Source organism: Acomys russatus, chromosome 13 (genome assembly GCF_903995435.1).
Source record: "Acomys russatus chromosome 13, mAcoRus1.1, whole genome shotgun sequence".
Taxonomy (NCBI): Eukaryota; Metazoa; Chordata; class Mammalia; order Rodentia; family Muridae; genus Acomys; species Acomys russatus.
The window spans coordinates 138,551-157,702 of NC_067149.1; the positions used below are offsets into that span (position 1 = coordinate 138,551).

Here is a 19,152-nt window from a genome sequence, read left to right on the forward strand (position 1 = left end):
AATCTGTTCTAGAGAAGGCGTCCAGGAACTGGAATGGTTCAGCAATCAGCTAAGAGGACTCTGGGGAGGGGCAGTTCTCATTGGCCATCGCTTCCGGAAAAGGGCCGGACTTCCACACGCAAGACTACAATTTGATTGGTAGCTATAATGTTGACAACCAGGAACGAGTCGGCCTGGCTCGGAGTGGCAGGGCGCGCAGCCAATCGTAGCGCAGGCGCACCGAACACTCACTCAATGGGCGATGTCCGCACAAGGCTGTCACTCAGGTGGCTGTGGCTGAGACGTGGCCCGGCAGCTCTGCTGCTGCGGCGCGAAGCAGGGAGGCGGTGGGGTCCGCGGTGCGCGCTCGCGGTGCTCCGAGGCTCCGAGCGGCGGGACGGGCGAGCGCCGACGGCAGGGTCTCCATGCCCGCGCGTGGGGCGGGCCGCTGATGGAGCGCGCCACCCGGCCCGGGCCGCGCGCGCTGTTGCTGCTGCTGCTGCTGCTGCTGGGCTGCGCGACGGGGACCTCGGGGGCTGCGCGCGCCCGCAGCCTGCTTGCGCCCACGGCGGATGCGGCGTTTGGCTTGGGGGCAGCTGCTGCCCCTACTTCGGCCGCGAGGGTACCTGCGGTAGCTACAGCCGAAGTGACCGTAGAGGACGCCGAGGCATTGCCGGCTGCTGCCGGCGAACAAGAGTCACGCGCGACGGAGCCCGACGACGACGTGGAGCTGCAGCCGCGCGGCAGGTGAGAGAGGTCGCGAACTGGAGTCGGGGTTTCTCTCGGGGGGATGCAAGTGACTGAGGACAGACAGAAAGCCGCGACACTTTACTGCCCCACTCAGAGCGCCTGCCTGGTCCCGGCTGTGGGAGGGCAATAGCATCGTCAAAGGAAGATGAGGGATGCTTGGAGAGCCCAGCATCCGGCTTAAGGAAGAAAGTCACTTCCTCGATTTCATTGTTTTTGGTCTTTAACCATTCTCTGGGCCCCCTTTACACTCCCACTTCAAAATGTGTGACTCGCTCTGTCCCAGTGGTGTTGCGCCAGTTGTTTTGAGAACGGACTTTCAAAAGAGATGTCTACATTTATCTTCCAAATACAAGTCCCTTATGGCTCCTGGTCGAGGGTTTTGATTTTCTGTTTCTCTCTAATTGAGATATGCGGGAACACCTGCATCAGAATTGCCATGGGGATGCTAGTTAGTTAAATAGGCAGTTTTCTAGGCTCCACCCCGGTTTTACTAAACCAGCCCTTTTCTGGGTAAGAACCCAAAATCTGCGTGTTGAACAAGCAAGCACTCCCCTCAGCTCTTGAACACAATGAAGTTTAATAACTGTGGTTAGGTTCTTGTAATACTAGCAGTTCTCTGATATTTAAAAGGAGTTAGAATAGTTTGTTTCGCTTGGGTTTCTTGCGTTTGTAAGCATATAAATTCAAGAGACTAGTTTTAAAGCAAAATTCTAGGTCTGCGTGGCGTGAAAAACACTTTAATGATAAAGCATTTTGCAGACAGCATGCATGAAGAAAGTGGCACTATTTAACAGAAGGAATGGTAAAAGAGCATTAGGTAAATTAAGACAGACAGAGAGAACCACATCTAAATGAGAAAGTACTTACATTTGTAACATCCTAGCTACTAGATTATAACAAGTATCAAAAGCTTGATCTGTGTACCCAGCAACTGCTAGAATAGGGTAAGCCCTAAAATTCCCCATACACCATTTGAGTACTTGTATTTAAGAGCTTGAAAGTAGTAAGAAAACAGTTTTCATACATTTGCTAATGTCTAGACTCTCCTAGATGAGTAAAGCAGCTTCACAGAGTTAATTACACAAAAGAGAGTGAAACATTTTGTTCTCCTTAGAACAAACGCCCAGGCAGCACCAAGGACCAGAGCCCAAGCTTCACTGGGATTGTGGAGGCAGAGCAGTTAGCCCTGCCCTTGGAGGGTATGCAGTCCAGCAGTCAGGATGAAACGGGAGGTCTTACTGCAGGGCGGAATTAGCACCCATGAAGTGTCATGGGTGACTAAGGTTTTGTGGTGTTCACCGGGTAGGACGGAGGTGTGATGTAGGTTTGTAGATAAGAAATTGTTCTGACGGAAGGATTTGGATCTTGAAAATGGATAGATTTCTGATAGATAGTGGACTTAAGACAGTAAGAGGCATGGTAGCTGGGGATTATATTGAAACCATTTTGTGGCGTGAGTACGTGTGTGCGTGCGTGCGTGTGTGCATGCGTGCGTGCGTGCGTGTGTGCGTGAGTACATGTGTGCGCGTGTGTGTGCGCGTGCGTGCGGGCGTGTGTATTTCCTATCTCAACAACATCATCACCTGGAAATGTGCTAGACTTCCAGAATCAGGTACCACCCAATTTACTGACCAAGCATCTGTGTTGTAATAGATCACCATATGATTTATATGCACATTAGTTTGAGAACTATTATCTTGATTAGCAGGTCTGAGCAAAAGTTATGCTGAGACAGTTCTCTAGCAATGAGGTTTACTGAAACTTGAGGTAAGGAAACTAAAAAACCATAGCAGTTCAGTATTACATGCTATTACATGGTACTAATGTGAGAGATAATTGAAGCAAAATCTTAGTTCCTGGCAAGTAAATTGGTTCTTCTTCTCTTCAGACATCTGTATACAGATCATGAGTTGGTGGCCAGAAGATGAGGGCAAACAGGAGCATCAAGAGGTTTAGGGAATCTGAGAAGAAAAGGTGTTGGTCCTGATGCCTCAGAGATGCAGGTCACCCAGACTGAGGCTTGGCAAGAAAGTAGAAACGGAAGACTTGGGCTGGAGGGGAGGCAAGACAGATAGCTACGGTTATAAGGAAAAAGAAGTGCCCACCAAAAAGCCCAGGAAACGCCTTCATCTCATGGAAAGCACAAACACAGCTGACTACCTTGGCGTATAAGACTGAGTCGGGAAAGATTTGTTGATGAGCACACTAGACAGTTTAGGTAAAATCGGGAAATAAATTGCAAAAGGGTAAGGATTGCTAACTCCTCTCCTCTGTGAGGAGGGAGCCTATAGAGACAGGTAGAAAATGAACAAAGGAAAGGCCTGCGAGGCGGCTTCGCTTATAATCCCAGCACTGGGAGGCAAAGGTAGGAGAATTGCCATGAGTTCTGGGTTACTATGCAGGAAAGGAGCCTGCTTGACAATCAGGAGGAGAGTGTGTGAATCCCCGGTCAACGGGACTGCACAGTAGTGTAAAGTTAGTGAACGGTTAATGAGTGAGAAGCCACGGGTGCATTGGGTCAGCAGGAGATCAATATTCAAAGTGTTTACAAATCAAAAATCTGAAATTATTAGTTCCATAATAATAAAGTGGTATCCTGTTTGTTTCTAGGGGAGGCCTAGCGGGACAGAGCTGAGTTAACCAAGCGTTGATTGCAAACAGCTGTGAAGAACTGTGGTGCTTGCAGGACAGGGGGAGGCGGGAGTTCAGGTCTGCATTTTTGGGCCTTGTCTTCTATGCTTAGCAAGATGGGACCTACTGAGATTCACTTTCCTTTCTCCCTTGATAGGCTTTCATCCTTTTTACCGGTGTCCGCATGTTCACTCTGAGCCTCAGGCATGTGACTTGACTGGATAAACACTCATTTTTCCAAAACTATCAACTTGTTTTTGTAGTAGCAGTCTCAAAGTTTTCTTCTAAGTTTCTTCTTTAGACTGGTAAATGGTATCTTCCCCCAACACACACACACACACACACACACACACACACACACACACACACACACACACACACACACACACATATACACACACACAGGCAGGGGAGAGAAAGAACACCTCACACACTTAACTGTTGTCTTTTATGGATACTTTTCTGTTACAACCTCTAATTCCAACATATGTAACAGATTGCCAAATGTTATTCCCGTTTAAATGAGTTCTGCCTGCAAAGTGTTACTTGGGGTTCCTGCAGTGGGTGGGTCATCTTCACACCGAAAAAAGTTTGAAGTTATAAAGGGCTAATTTACTCTTGCTCATCACACTCACTGCAAAGTGCATTTCCTTTTGCCTTGCTTGGTCTCTCTACTTATGAACAAAAGCATTACTAAAGTTGACCTTTCTTTCTGGTTCCCTTATACATGAGCATCTGCTAATGGAAGTTTTTGGGTTTAATGAGATAACATCAAATGTTTTGCAAATGTAAGATGATTTAATTCCTCTTTATTTCTTTTTCACCTCTGTCTTTTCTGAGACTGCTGATAACAAGCAAAGGTGTAGAAATCTATTCTTCCTCGGATTTTTTAATTCATAATCGTACTATTTTGTTTGTTGTTTTAAACCCTGTTAGGCCTTTAAAGAATATAGTATCTCTGAATACTGTGTTGAGAGAGAGCATTGTCAATCATGTAGGCCTGTCAGTGTTCACTCTTCCCACTCCAGATTCTGGGTGTTAATCAAAAATCACATTTAAAGAAAAATGTACATGTAACTTCCCAAACAAGTTGTAAGCCAAACTAAACATACTTTGGCCAATAGAGAGACTATCTTTCCTCCTTAGCCTTGCCTCCGACTTATCTGATGGCAACACTGAATATCTGTGACTGTTCTTTATCTACGCTCAGTTCTGTGTGTTTATCTTACAAAAGAGACCTGTCTCTCAGTTGCTGTGAGCAGCATGTGGAACCTGGCTTCTCAATACCAGTTACCTGGGATCTCTACCAGCTTTTCCTCTTTCTTTTTCATATTGAAAGCAGTATAAATACATGTTACTCGTATATGTTTATATGAATTCTTTTAAAACACTTTGAGAGACTGTGGGTATTCATGAAAGAAGCCCAGGGGGTTTCTGGAACATCAAAAGCAAGCAAGCAAGCACACAAACAAAGAAAACCTATGTAAAACAATAATAACAAATGGAAGAGAACTTGTAAGATACAGGGGTAAATGTGATGAGAGAAATAAACATGTAGCTTAAACAAATCCTCTTCTGTTTGTGAGTAACCATTCTCCCACCCCCACCCCCCCGAGACAGGGTTTCTCTGTGTAGCCTTGGCTGTCCTAGAACTCTCTTTATAGACCAGGCTGGCCTCGAACTCACAGCCTCTGCCTCCCGAGTGCTAGGATTAAAGACGTGCTCCACCAAGCCTAGACTTTTTTTTTTTTTTAAGGACAGAGAGTCATAATGTAGCCCAGGCTGGCCCAAGCTCATAATCCTCCAGATCACCTAGTGCTAGGATTGTAGACATGTGCCACCATTCCTGACTGGAAAATGTTTCCATTCTTAAAACAGACTCTATTACTTTTGTGTTACTTGTAAATTTGCTTAATGTTCTTCAAGGTCTAGCTGATATGTCAAGACAGTTGAACAAAGTTGACAGCTTTAGGCATTATACTTGTTTTCACTTGAAGCCTGGTTGTTCTCATGATATGTTTAAATACAGGAAGCTTGGTTGGAAGACGGACTTTGTAGATGAGGACTAGGAAGTCAAATCCAGTCATTACTAGTTTGTTTTTTGTATGATAACACATGCTTCCTTTGTTGAATGTGTGTTTTGGTAGAAGATTCTTGTCTCCATATTTAATATCACAGTTCCAGGTGTGTATAGTGTATTCACTAGAAGGAAACAAATAGAAAATATTAAAGTAAGCAGTTGTTAATCCATAAACTAGGCAATCTAGATAAAGCCTTCTGTCACTCACCTGCTGGGACTGTCCACAGGATATAAGACTCCTTTGAAATGACTTTATGAAAGAGTTTAGCATCTAACAGAATTCAGCAAACTTAACAGTCAGCAGACAAATGGGTTCGAGAAAGTTTAGTCAGAGCCAAGGCAATTTGTGTATTCATTTGGCCTAAGGTCATTTCTGCTAAATCGAGGGTATAATCAGAGTGGTTATAAGATAAGTGACACCTTGATGACATTTCCAGAAGGAAAAAAAAAGCTGCATATTACAGTAATGTAATAGTCATTTGGGAAGATTTAGAGTTGACAGACTAATAGTTCTGGGAAGCCTGGAATCTGTGACTGATCCTAGGCAAGTTCCATTTCTTTGCACTTGTCTGTCTGTTTCCTCCCTGTCTGTTTGATGTGGATAATGCCTTTACGTCATATATTTATCTTGTGTAATAAACGTTTCTTTATTTTACTAGGCTAGGCACTGGTAGGTACGGAGAGTAGAGAGAAACTCAAGGTCTGGCAGACATGTTTGTTTACAGAATTAACTAGATTGTAGTGGATAGTCAGGCATCCGTATAATGAAGAGATTGGGAGTGTCACTGTCATAGTATCAAATCCTTGAATAGGCAAGCGTCAGGGTGGGAGCTGGAGAGGTGTCTGAGTGATTGAGAACACTTGCTGCTCTTTCAGAGGTCCCAGGTTGGGTTCCCTGCCCCTATGTGGTGTCTTACAACCATCCATAACTCCCATTTCAGGTGATGTAATGCCTTCTTCTGACCTCCAGGGACACCAGGCATATATAAAATACACACACACACACACACACACACACACACACACACACACAGGCAAAACGCTCACACACATGAAATAAAATATTCTGTAAGAGAAATGGTTCGGTGGGTAAAATGACTTACCACAAAGCCTGATGACACACTTGATCTCTGGTATCCAGAGGAGGTGGCACATCTGTAATCCTTACACTCCTACATTGAGATAGGAGGCAGAGACAGGAGAGTCACCCAGATACTTGCAGGTCAGCTAGCCTGGAATACACAGTGTCTCAGTAGAAACAAAGGAGACTCTGTTCCAAATATAAAGTAGAAGGAAAGAACTGACTCCCCAAAGTTGTCTTGTGGTATCTACATACACATGCATGAATATACACACCACCGCCACTACTACTACTACTATAACTACTACTACTAATAATAACAACAACAACAACAACAACAACAATAATAATAATAATAATTGTAATTTTAAAAAGATATTCTTTTGGGCAGAATAGGCAACAGCATCACACAAGCAAGGTATAGTAGAGGGTGGGGTGTTACAGTGAACTTAGCAGGACTCCTAAGCCTGAGTTCCCGGATCACTGCGGATCTGCATAGGGGATCTTTGAGATCTGATGGCAGTCCATGGACTATAGGTTTTTTAAATAATATAATAGAATGAGACATTTAATAAGGGGAGCACTAAGTAAGAAGCCGAGCCGTGTGTGGTGACACATGCCTGAAGTTCCAGCACTCAGAGACAGAGGCAGAAGGACCAGGCATTCAGGGCTATCTTCTGCTACATGCAGGGTATCTGAGGCTATACATGTGTCTCAACAAACTAACACAAAAGAGTGAACTTCTTTGCCTTGAGCTCAAATGATATCAAAACTTAGATAATAACTATAGTTGTTTCTTTCCCAAAACCCGTTTTAGGTTAGTTTAAGTATTTTCTTTAAAGCTGAGGCCATTTGGGCCACCAAAATGGGTCAGCAGGTGAAAGGACTTGCCACCGACCCCGATAACATGATCTCCATCCCTAAAATGCACTTGGTGAAAGGAGAAAATCAACCCCTGTACGTTGTTCTGTTTCCTGCACAGTTCTGATCATGGCACACATATGCTCCCCCCAAATAAACAAAATAAATTTTTTTTTTTTTTTTAAAAAACAGGAGCATTAAGTACTTGACAAATGAAATATTTGCAGACAGGGTGAAAATTGAATGAACAAAGGAACCTTGTTAAAGGGCTGGAAACCCCTGGGGGTGTGTATGTTGTCATGGGTTGAGAGAGGTGTGAGGAGAGGGGATTAGCTTGGCAGAAGAGACAGAAAATGAGGTTAAGAAAGTACACAGGAGCCAAATTGTGAAAACCTTCTGTCCCTTACAAAGCAGTTGTCACCGCAGAAAAGTTAATCAGCGCTCTGCTCTGGAAGCGAACTTATCAGAAAAGTGAAGAAATGGTGCTAGGGCCAGAAAATACCTCCAAGAGGCTTGCAAGATGTTGTGATGAAAAATGAACCTGTTTTAGGGCCAGGGCAGGGCTAATGGAGAAACAAATGTGAGAGCAGCTTCTGGAAATAGAATCCAGAGTACATGGCTATGATCTTAGTCTCTCAAGAGGGCGAGCGCAGGCGGAGGTGAGGTCTGCTACATGCGTGATGGCAGAGTGAACGGTTACAGTGTAGCGAGAAAGGAGTGGGAGGAAGAAAGTGGGTGAGAGGTTTAGTTTTCTGAACGTGTCGCCTGATAAGGTGTGGAACTTACCTGCTGAGCTCTCGCAAAAGGGACGGTGAACCGCAAGTGCCATGTAGTTTGCTTGAGGCTGTCATTTTCCCAAGAGGGAAATCTGTGGGCTTTGGCTTTCCAGGAAGAACACGCAATACAAGCGGAGGTGGGGAGCTATGGGAGTGACAGGTGAGAGTGTGAGGAGCTGGTTCTCTGTGGGACACTGGATAAGGCACTGGACTTTGGAAACCCTTTCCTGCGGTAGCTGGAGAGACTTGGGAATCCCAGAGATGCTCTGCTACACTTTCAGAAAAGGCTGCAGATCCTGTTCTAACGTGACGAATGCGTAGCCTCCTCTGTTGCAGATCATTTGGCGCAGCTGAGCCTAGCGTGAAATTCACCCTGGATACCACCAGACATTATCATGCAAACCTTTAATAGTTTATAATCGTTTTTATGATCAGGCGATTTGAGTTAATATTGATCTAGGTGGAATAGCTTCCTTTTTTTAAACCTATTAAAAAAACAAGGTGAAGGGCTGGGAGATGGCTCCGTGGAGGCAGCTTTTGCTGGCCTGCGGCTGTGAAGACTAGAACCTGCACTCCTCAGCTTCTCCCACCCTCAGCAAGCTAACTAACTAGACTAGAGGGAATTTGCACGCTCTGGGTTCCACAAGAGGCTTCTGTCTCAATAAATACATCAGAGGGCTCAGCATTCAAGAGCACTTGCTACTCTTCCAGAGGACCCAAACTTGGTTCCCAGCACCCATGTCAGGCAGCTCACGGTTTCCTGTAACACCATCTCCAGGATATCCCAACACCTTCTTCCGGCCTCCACGAGCATGACAAACATGTGACCCACACATGCAAAGCATACAGATGCACATACTACACATAAATAAAAATAAATCTTTTTGCTGAGACGGGGAATCTGGGTTCTATGTAGCCTTGGCTGGCCTGGAACTCATTATGTAGACCAGGCCGGCCTCAAACTAAGCAGATCTGCCTGCCTCCCAAGTACTGGGGTTAAAGGCTTGTACTACTGAGCCCAGCTAAAAATAAATCTTGTTTGAAAAAAAAAAAGTCTTTAAATAAAATGGAGAACAACTGAGGAAGCCACCAGCTATCACCTTAAGGCCTGCACTTGAAACACATATACATGCAAAATAAATATAAAAGTAAAAATGATAAAAACCCAAGCTGAGTGAAACTTTAAGGAAAATAAAAGCAGCGCCATGGAGGTTTGACTTCCAGGCCCTACTTGTGAATTCTTTGATTCTTAAATGCCGTAAGGGTTTTCATCTTGTTTGAAATAGTGAATTTATAGGGACATAAATGCCTTTCATTCTCCTCCTCTTCCTCTCTGTCACCTCTGTCCCCTCATTATCCCTGCATTCAGCCCGAGCTCTTTGGTTTTTAGCAGAGCCTCGCTACTTGCCACTCTCCCAGTCAGTGTCAGTGAGCAAGCATCTCTGACTGCCATTCAGTGATCTGCAGAAGCGCGTGTCTGCATGGTCCTGGTGTGCTGCTCCATTCCAGCTGTGGCACGACAGCTCCCTCCCTTCAGGACATGTGCTGTGGGAAGGAGCCATAGTAAGCACTAGTTTGTGACTGCCAACTCACCATACACCCCAGCCTGGAGCAGGGGAGGTAGAAGGTTTCACAGGCTTTGTCTTGTTTTGTTTTCCTAACACTCAGCAGAGCACTTCGGAGGCCACGCGTGCGACGTGTGAGGCTCTCTTGACCTCAGGAATTCCAGACCCCTTGGGCAACAGATAGAAAGTTCAGAAGGAATTGGAGATCCTTTTCTTTGGTTTGTCACCTTAAGTTATATGATAAAATCTTTATTTTCACAAATTAGATGAAAGAATTTTAAAATTCAAAATAGGAAAATTAATGTATAACTTTGCAATTACATTTATTTTATGTGTTTTGTTTTGTTTTTTTAGACAGGGTTTTACTATGTGGCCCAGGCTGGTTTGCTGGAGATCCTTCTGTCTCCTGAGTGTTCAACTAGTTCAGTTGAAAACAGTGTTCAACTCACTCTTTCATCCAGTGTGTCATGTATAGGGTGTGCGGTGTATCTACAGTGTATGTCCCATGCAAAAGAGATAACAACAGTAAGAAAAATTATGCTGTTTGACGCTTTTAGGGATTCTCAGGGTAGTCCTGATTTCAGATATATCAACTTTGATATGTCAAGAGGCCTGATAGCAAACATCATTGCAGTAAACAGACATGTGTGTCCAGACATCAGGGCAAAGGCCTAGAGCCAAAGATAAACATTTGGGAGTTGCCAGCACAGAGATATATTTGAAGCTATGAGACTGGTTCAGATCACCAAAGTAGTTAAACATAGGGGGAGACAATTTTAAGAGGCTAGGAAGATGAAGAGGAACCAGAAAATAGATCTGAGAAAGAGAATAATAGAATTGAGTGAAAAATAATTTATATATGTTTTATTTTTCTAAAAATAATTTATATAATGTTTGATTTTTCAAAAATTTTACAATATAATTACATAATTTTCCCTGTTTCTTTTCCTTCCTCCAATCCTTCCCACTTACCCCCTTTTCCTCTATCAAATTCATGGCCTTTCTTTCTTTTTTTAAATTTTTAATATATATCTTATTAATTTATTCATATTACATCTAAATTGTTATCCCATCCCTTGCATCCTCCCATTTCTCCCTCCCTCCCGCTTTCCCCTTACTCCCCTCTCCTATGACTGTGACTGAGGATGGTTTCTTTCTTTCTTTAATCGTACACACAATCCTAAATATACAACCTGTCCAATCCATATAAAGTTACTTCTATGTTTCCAAGCTGAGCACTTGGTATTGGATAATCAACTGCAGGGGTGGGGGTAGCTCTTCCTGGGAAGACTTTTCTCCCACTCTCAGCATTCCGCAGCTGCTGGGGTAGCTCTTCCTGGGAAGACTTTTCTCCCGCTCTCAGCATTCCGCAGCTGCTGGTAATTTTTACTTAGGGTTGAAGCTCTTTGAGCTTTCCCCCCATCCGTGTTATCATGTCCATTGGTGTCATCATTGCTCAGGTTTTGTTTAGGCAGCTCTGTTGAGGAGACTTCAGGGTTATAGTTTCTCTGACATTTCTAGGAGACACAGTCTCGCAGCAAACTACCTGACCCTCTGATTCTTACAAACGTTCCACTCCCTCTTCTGAGCCTTAGGAGTTGTGTTGTAGATGTGTGGTTAGGACTCGGTACCATACGGTCTCATTAGCTTTTTTTTTTTTTTTCTTTTAAGCTGGGTTCCTCTGTGTAGCCTTGGCTGTCCTGGACGCACTCTGTAGTCCAGACTGGCCTCGAACTCGATCCTCCTGCCTTTGCCTCCCGAGAGATCTCATTATCTTTTGTGCTCTGCATTTTAGTTGGTTGGGGGGGAGGGGTGTTAGCTAGGCGTGGTGGCAATGCTTTTAATGCTTTTAGTCCCAGGACTCTGGAAACAGAAGCAGGTGGGTTTCTGAATATGAGACAAGCCTAGTCTATATAAATGAGTTCCTGGACAACCAGGCCTATATGGCTACTTAGAGCTCCTGCCTCCACAAAGAAAGAAATCAGGGTGCAGTGGCGCACGCCTGTAATCCCAGCCCTCAGGAAGGCAGAGATAGGAGGACTCTGTGAGACCAGCCTGGTCAACAAAGTGAGTCTAGGAGCCGAGACTACACAGAGAAACCATGTCTCAAACAAAACAAACCAAAAACAAGAACAAAAAGCCACATAAAGAGTGTGTTTCAGGATTGGGAGGAGGGGAAGCCATGGTTAGATTGTAATGGATCTAAAGAGTAAAAAAAAAAAAAAAAAGAAGAAGAAGAAGAAGAAACAATTGAGATGTAATATGAATAAATTAATAAAATATATTTTTAAAAAATTAAAATAAAATAAGAGAATGTTTCACACAGTGCAGGACTGATGCTTGCCCTGGGTATTTGTCATTGTGAAGGTCAGTAGTGACTCCAGTAAGAACTGCTTATGTGCTGTGGGAGTAAGGTTGTAAAAAGAAGCAAGAAAGGGATTACAGGCTAGATAGACGAGAGGGGTGAGTTTTGCTTGCTTAGCATTTGGACTTTGGGGGTTTTTTGACTTCTTCTGCTTTCATCCCGCAGATGCTGGCAACATAAGCGTATCTGCCAGTTCTGGCTGGTTCTGATCTTAAGTTGGAGGGACTTAGAGCAGATTTGAATCCTCTTCTCGTGTACTCAGGTCACTATAGTAAAGTACCATAGACTGGGTGGCTAGAAACAGAAGTGTTTTTCTCACAGATATGCATCAGAAAGAGAGGCGAGGGCAAGGTGGTAGTAAGGGCTGTAGGGTCAGGGTTATACCTTCTCATGCAGTCAGGGTTGTTGGAGTCAAAGAGGAAGCACGCTGGAATGCGAAGGGTTGGTAGCTGAGGCAACACACTTCAAGTCTGGTCCTGACTGAGTCAAGGGTCTGACAGGAGAGGCTGGTGCAAGGCAGACACAGGGAAACAAAACAAAACAAAAAAACCGACCCCGAGAACTGAGGCAGAAGTAACGTGAGGTGACAGTCACCAGCTGCCAAACTCTCCCAGGAACAAGCTGGTGTGACCTTTGTAAGGGTCAGCGCAGGACCATTAGGAGGGTTGGTGGATGGAAAGGTCTGATCCTAAGAATTTTGAGGGAGAAGAGGAAGAAAAGGAGCCAGGAGTAGCAAGGAGATAAAAACCTGGTAGTCAGGAGTCATGGAGGAGAATGTCCTTTCTCCCGTACAGAAGCAGTGTTCTCAGAGAAAGTTCTAGGGAAGCAAGCAGAGGGACAGAGCTCAGTCAAAGGCCTGCTGCGTAAGCTGAAGGTAAGAGCAGGGTGTGGTGGTCCACGGCTGTGGGAAGCAGAGACGGGAAGACCCCTGGGGCTCTGACCTCCACACAAGAAAGTTCAGGAAGGAATGTATGAGGAGTCAGGAAGGGAGAAGAGGCCACAGCCAGAGGTGTTGAGATCTTCATAGAGGTGAGGACTTGGAAGGAGGGGAGACCTGAGAATTGGGGCTTTTCATCAGCGATGATCAGATAGAGGACATAGCGAAGTGACTTGTTCTGCTCTAGAGATGGGGGCAACACCTTAAATGCTGAGGGGCAGGGCTCTCCCTGATTTTCTTACTGATGGGACTAATTTTCTTTCAAGTGATAAAATAAGTGCGCAGTGTCTTAGATTGCTCTTCAATTTTGTTCTGTTTGTTTGCAGGTCCTTAGTAATTATCAGCACTTTAGATGGACGAATCGCTGCATTAGATGCCGAGAACCATGGTAAAAAGCAGTGGGATTTGGATGTGGGATCTGGTTCCTTGGTTTCATCTAGCCTCAGCAAGCCAGAGGTAAGAACACTCAGTTTGTAGTGACAGTCACTGGCGTGTCTTGTGAAGCTTGAGCCGGAAGCCTCTGCCCTGCCTGAGTATTCACATAGTCACCCCCACCCCTGCCTTTTTGTCAAATGGGGTGGATGATAGCGCCCACTTCCTTGGATTGCTGCAGGCCTTAAATGTGCTAATCACAGCCAGGCATGGTGGTGCACACCTTTAATCCCAGCGCTTAGGGAGGCAGAGGCAGGTGGATCTCTGTGAATTCCAGGCCAGTCTGGTCTACAAAGGGAGTCCAGGACAGCCTATCTCAAATCCTATCTCAAAAAACAAAAGAAATCTAAAAGCGTTGATCACTTGTGAAAATATGATAGCTTAATGGATAGATATATTAATGACGTTGTTCTCAGCATCATGATATATACTTGATGTTTCTTATAGTAACCCTTCTGATATTGCTAAGTTGATCCTATTTTATAAAATTGTTGAAAATTGAGACTCAGAGCTGTGATTTTCTTGAAGTTGCAACCCTACTATGTGATAAAGACTTTTGTGGAGGTGGTCTGTGTATCTGTCCTGGAGCCTTTCCCACATTTTCGGGAACAGTTTTACTAGATATCCCAGGATAGCCTTGTATTCATTATCCTTCTGCCTCAGCCTTCTGGGTGTTGGGATTGCAGGCATGTGCCATCACACCCAGCTCTATATCTATGACATTAAAAATTAAAGTAAGTTGTGCAGGTGGATGGATCTTTATGAGTGTGAGGCCAGCCCTACGGAGTGAGTTTCAGGCAAGCCAGAGCTATACAATGAGACTCTGTAGAAAACAATGGGGGGGGGGCACTAGGGGGAGATAGAGAATTACCAAAAGACTTACTGGTTAATAAACCCAGTACATGATGGGACAACATGTTATCAGTATAAAAGAGGCACCCTTTTTACATATTTGCTTCTCTCTCTCTCTCTCTCTCTCTCTCTCTCTCTCTCTCTCTCTCTGTGCCAGCACTCACTTTGTAGACCAACCTGGGTGCTTGTATTAAAGCCGTGTTCCGGTACTGCCTGATGACAGCTAGATTTTTATATCTGTGTCTTTATTAAATATATTACATTGTTGCTTGGCAGAGTAGCATATGCCTATAGTCCCAGCATGGGAAAATAGAGGCAAGCCTTGGCTACAACATGACCTCAAGGCCAGCCTGAAATACATGAGACCTGTCTCTGAAAAACAACATGAACAAACAAAAATTATATTGTATTTTTGGTTCAATTGTATGGAGAACATTCTCCATTCTCATTGGAGAAAGGAAGAGTATTTTAGTGGCCTTTTGCTTTGTTTTTTAAAGATTTACTTACTTATGTAATTTATACATATGAATGTTCTATTTGCATGTGTGCTTGCATGAACAGAAAAGGGCATGAGATCACATTGTAGGTGGTTGTGAACCACCATGTGGGTACTGGGAATTGAACTCAGGACTTCTGGAAGAGCAGCCAGCCCTCCTAACCACTGAGCCATCTCTCCAGCCCCTTGCTTTGTATTTTATACTACCGTAAAACAAGTATCTGAAAGGGTCTGAAACCAAAGCAATTAACATTTTGAGAAATATTTTGCTTTCTTTGTGTCAGGGTCTCACCATATGACGCTGGCTGGCCTCAAACTCACAGAGATCTGCATGTCTTTGCCTCCTGAGTGCTAAGATTAAAGGGATGCACCTCTCAGACCTTGGATTTATTTATGTGTGTACATGTGTGTCTGCTTGTGTTCCTCATTTGTGTGTTGTTCACAGAGACCAGAAGAGAGTGTTGGGTCCCTTGGAGCTGGAGTCTTGGGTGGTTGTGAGGCGCCCAGTGTGGATGCTGGGAACTGAACCTCAGTAACCGCCCAGCCATCTCACCAGCTCCAGCAGTGAACATGTTACACTCTATTGCGTTAACATCCAGTAGCCCATCTTACCTTTTACCATCCATGGTTTTCTGACTTCCGTAGGGAATTTAGACTCTTTGAATTATTAATGCGTAGTACATTGGGGAAAAATTCAATTTGTCACTAACATCACTGAGCTAATCAGAAACTGTTGGTGTGGGCCTTGGGCGTTGGGAATTGAAGGCTTCCTGCATCCTAAGCGAGGGTGCCGCTGTGCTACCCACCCAGCCCCTAAACGGCAGGTTAACCCTGAAGACACAGCCTACCTAGTTTTCTAATTTTCACTTGAAAACTCCAATTTTACCACAAGTACTGTCTGCTGTTGTCTGTGAAGTGAAGAGCCTACTTTGTTCCTTTTGAGGAAATGTCCGGCCTTTGGTTTCTCATCGCCGCCTTTGGTTTCAGCTGATGGCGGGACAGAATGACGGTGCTTGACCAGAGCTGACAGGTCAGTCAGGACACACAGTGCTGTCCTGAGACGGTGTCAGATGTGCACAAGTGCTTGACATACTTCCTAATTACTCTCAAGAACAGGAAGATGACCATGCTGAGGGTCAAGATTTAATAAAATCCATCATGGTTGTTGCTTCAAATCTTTTTTTTTTTTTTTTTTTTTTTTTTAATTTCTCTGTGTGTCTCTGTCTCTCCAACCCCCTCCCACCCTTCTCATTGTCCTTCTCTTTTCTTCCTCTGCCTCCCTGCCCTTCTGGTCAGTGGAGTCTTGCTGTGGAGCCAAGGCTCTCCTAGAACTCCTGACCACCCCACCCCACCACCCCCACCCCCACCACCACCACCACCCCCGCTTCAGCCTGAGTGTTCATTTACAGGTATTGCCATAGCGCTTGGCTAGCATTTTAGTGCTGAGGATAAATGTGAGATCTTGCATGTGCTCTGCTACTAGGCTTCCTCCTCAGGACCAGCAAGAACTTTGTGTCTGGGTTTTTGTTGTTGTGTTGTTGTTTTGATTTGGTTTGGTTTGGTTTTTGTTTTTTGGAGGTTTTGTTTTGTTTTCGAAACAGGGCCTCACTATGTAGACAGGGCTAACCCCGAGTATATTTGCTGCATAAGTATGAAGAAGACTTGAGTTGGGACCCCCAGGGCCCAGGTGAAGGCTGCGTGTGATGGTATAATCTTAAAATCCCAGTGCTGGGGAAGCGGAGACTAGAGGACCCTAAGACTTTCTGATCAGCTAAATCCATGAACTGTCTTAAACAGGAGGTACAGGGCAAGTGAAGAAGAGACTCAAGGTTGACCTCTGGCCTCCACATGCACATACACACAGATATATACCCCCTCCCCAACACACACACTCCCCAACTACACACATGCACATAGCCCATGCGTATATACATGGTGTGCTTCATTAAAGTACAACTTCATTACACGTTACATACCACACTGTAAGGCCTCAGCTCTCATTGCATCCTGGCTTATTCTTATGTCGTGAACTTTTTCTAATCCAAAGGGGTCTATAAACCAGTACATTGTGTTGTTTTATTTGTGTTTTGACCATGTCAGTGAAAATCCCTGGTGTGTAAGGGAGAGTGACAACTCCGTTAGGAACAAATATTTTGTATTATATTTAGAATTGCATGTGGCAGGAAGGCTGAGGTGCCTTGGGACACACATCTCATTTGCCACTCCTTCCTGTTGACAAAGTACCCACAAAACTTCCTCAAAAGAATGTTGATATGAAACCAACCTACAACCATGCCTCTGAGTGCGTTGGGATGACTAGGGAACCTGGGTTCACTCTGAGAGCTTTAGCAGATTATTCTACCTAAGTAATGAGCATTTTTGGACAGCTAGTAGCTAAGACTTATGTTTTAAATTTTCAGAAGGGCCTCCTGAGGTGATCTCTGATTTGCTTTTTCTTTGGTAATTTAAATACAGGTGCAGCCTTGAAAAGGTGTGGAGATTTGGCTATGCTTTCTCATTGATTGTCTTAAATTTTTACTTTACTAAATAATAATTTATTTTGGAATGGGTTTTTCTTTGGAGGTCTCTGGGCAGGCTTTGGACCACACTCATTTCTGAATAGACTAGAATTGTCAGGGTAGCTTAGTGGGTACAGGCACTTGCTGCTAAGCCTGAGGACCTGAGTTTGATCCAAACCAATATGGTGAAAGGAGAGAACCTCAAATTGCCATCTAGCCTCCACCACCCTCATGCCATGGTATGTGCGTACACACACAAACACTCACACATTAAGTTAATGTAATTAGAAAACAAAATCTTGGTTGATGGGCTGGGCATGGTGGCACACACTTTTCTTCAATCCCAGCACTTAAGAAGCAGAAACAAGCAAGAAATATGGGGGTTCAAGGATAGCTTGGTTTACATAGTGACATCTAGGCCAGCCAGGACCACCTAATGAGACTGTGTCTCAATCAATCAATCAATCAAATACAATTCAATAGACTAAATGTTTTTGAGCACTTATTTGTGTTTTGGGGCACATTTAGAAATATGCAGGCAATCCTCATTTTTAATTAGGTTGCCTTTATGAACAACATTCCAAATGTATATATGTTTGTAACTAACTTGTACTTACATGGCTACTTTTGTCTTTTCATCACTTAGACTTTTACCTTTTTACTTAGACTTTAGACATAGGATGTTGTTTTCTGTTTTTGCACTATGCCCCCTTTTCCTCCTAAAAAGAACAAATAACTCTATTAGTCTATACTTAGTTAGAATTTAGAGTTTTATTTTATTTTAGGCACAGTTGTCCCCATGAGACAAGCCTTTCTGTCTCAAACAGGTGCATAAACAACAGAAGTAATATGTTGCTTTTGGTGAAGAGGCAGTGTTTTTTACCAACCTGCTTTCACCCTGATTGGCACAGGGGTGTCCTGCCCCAGCCATCACAGTACCAGGATTACTGGCATACACCATCACTCTCTCAGGTTTGGTGAAATGCCTTTGAACAGATGTACCCAGTGTTGGGCATGACAGCACACACCTATAATCCCAAGACTCCAATCATCCCAACCCTTGAGAAGTTGAGGCAGGAGGATTGTGAGTTTGAAGCCAGTCTAGGATACATGAAAGAGATTCTATCACAAACACATGAAAGCAAGTGTGTGTACACACCCACATAAATAGTGTGTCCTTCATAGTTACTAATTCTAATTTGTTCACAAATAGTTCATTCATAGAAACTGAATGTTATTTAATTAGAACTCAGTTGGGCATGGGTGGAGCAGCTCTGTAATCTCAGGATTTGGTTCAAGGTCAACCTGGACTACATAGTGAGACACCTTAACCCCCACCCCTCTAGGTCTGGTGCTGGCTTTTTGTCAACTTGATAAAAATCTAGATGTCTGAGAAGAGGGAACCACAGTGAGAAAATGCCTCCATAAGGTTGGTCTTACTTAGTGGTGACGTGGGAGGGCTCAGCCCATTGTGGGTGGTGCCGCCTCCAAGCAAGGGGCCCTAGAATATATAAGAAGCAGGCTGAGCAAGCTAGTAAGTAGCATTCCTCAAGTCCTCTGCTTCAGTCCTGCCTCCATCACTTGTTGCTTATGACCTGAGAGCTGTAAGCTGAAATAAACTTCACCAAAAATAACTAAGACAGGCCTCATGAGCTCCAGGCATGTATTCCAGGTTAGCCTCTACCTCTTCACCCTCCTTTCTCAGTCTTCAAAATGCTGGGGTTACCAGCTAGGCATGGCGGTGCACACCTTTAGTCCCAGCACTCCGCACTCAGGAGGCAGAGGCAGGTAGATCTCTGTTCAAGGCCAGCCTGGTCTACAAAGTGAG

The 19,152-nt window shown here is 44.2% G+C and overlaps 1 protein-coding gene across 1 annotated transcript in view; it reads left to right on the forward strand.

The window, feature by feature from the left end:
* The first annotated feature begins 430 nt into the window (after positions 1 to 430).
* Positions 431 to 19,152, forward strand: part of Eif2ak3 (eukaryotic translation initiation factor 2 alpha kinase 3) — a 58,030-nt gene continuing 39,308 nt past the window's right edge. The window contains exons 1-2 of the mRNA XM_051154684.1: positions 431 to 726; positions 13,352 to 13,481. Coding sequence (XP_051010641.1) covers positions 431 to 726; positions 13,352 to 13,481 — 426 coding nt within the window. The remainder of the gene's footprint in view (positions 727 to 13,351; positions 13,482 to 19,152) is intronic.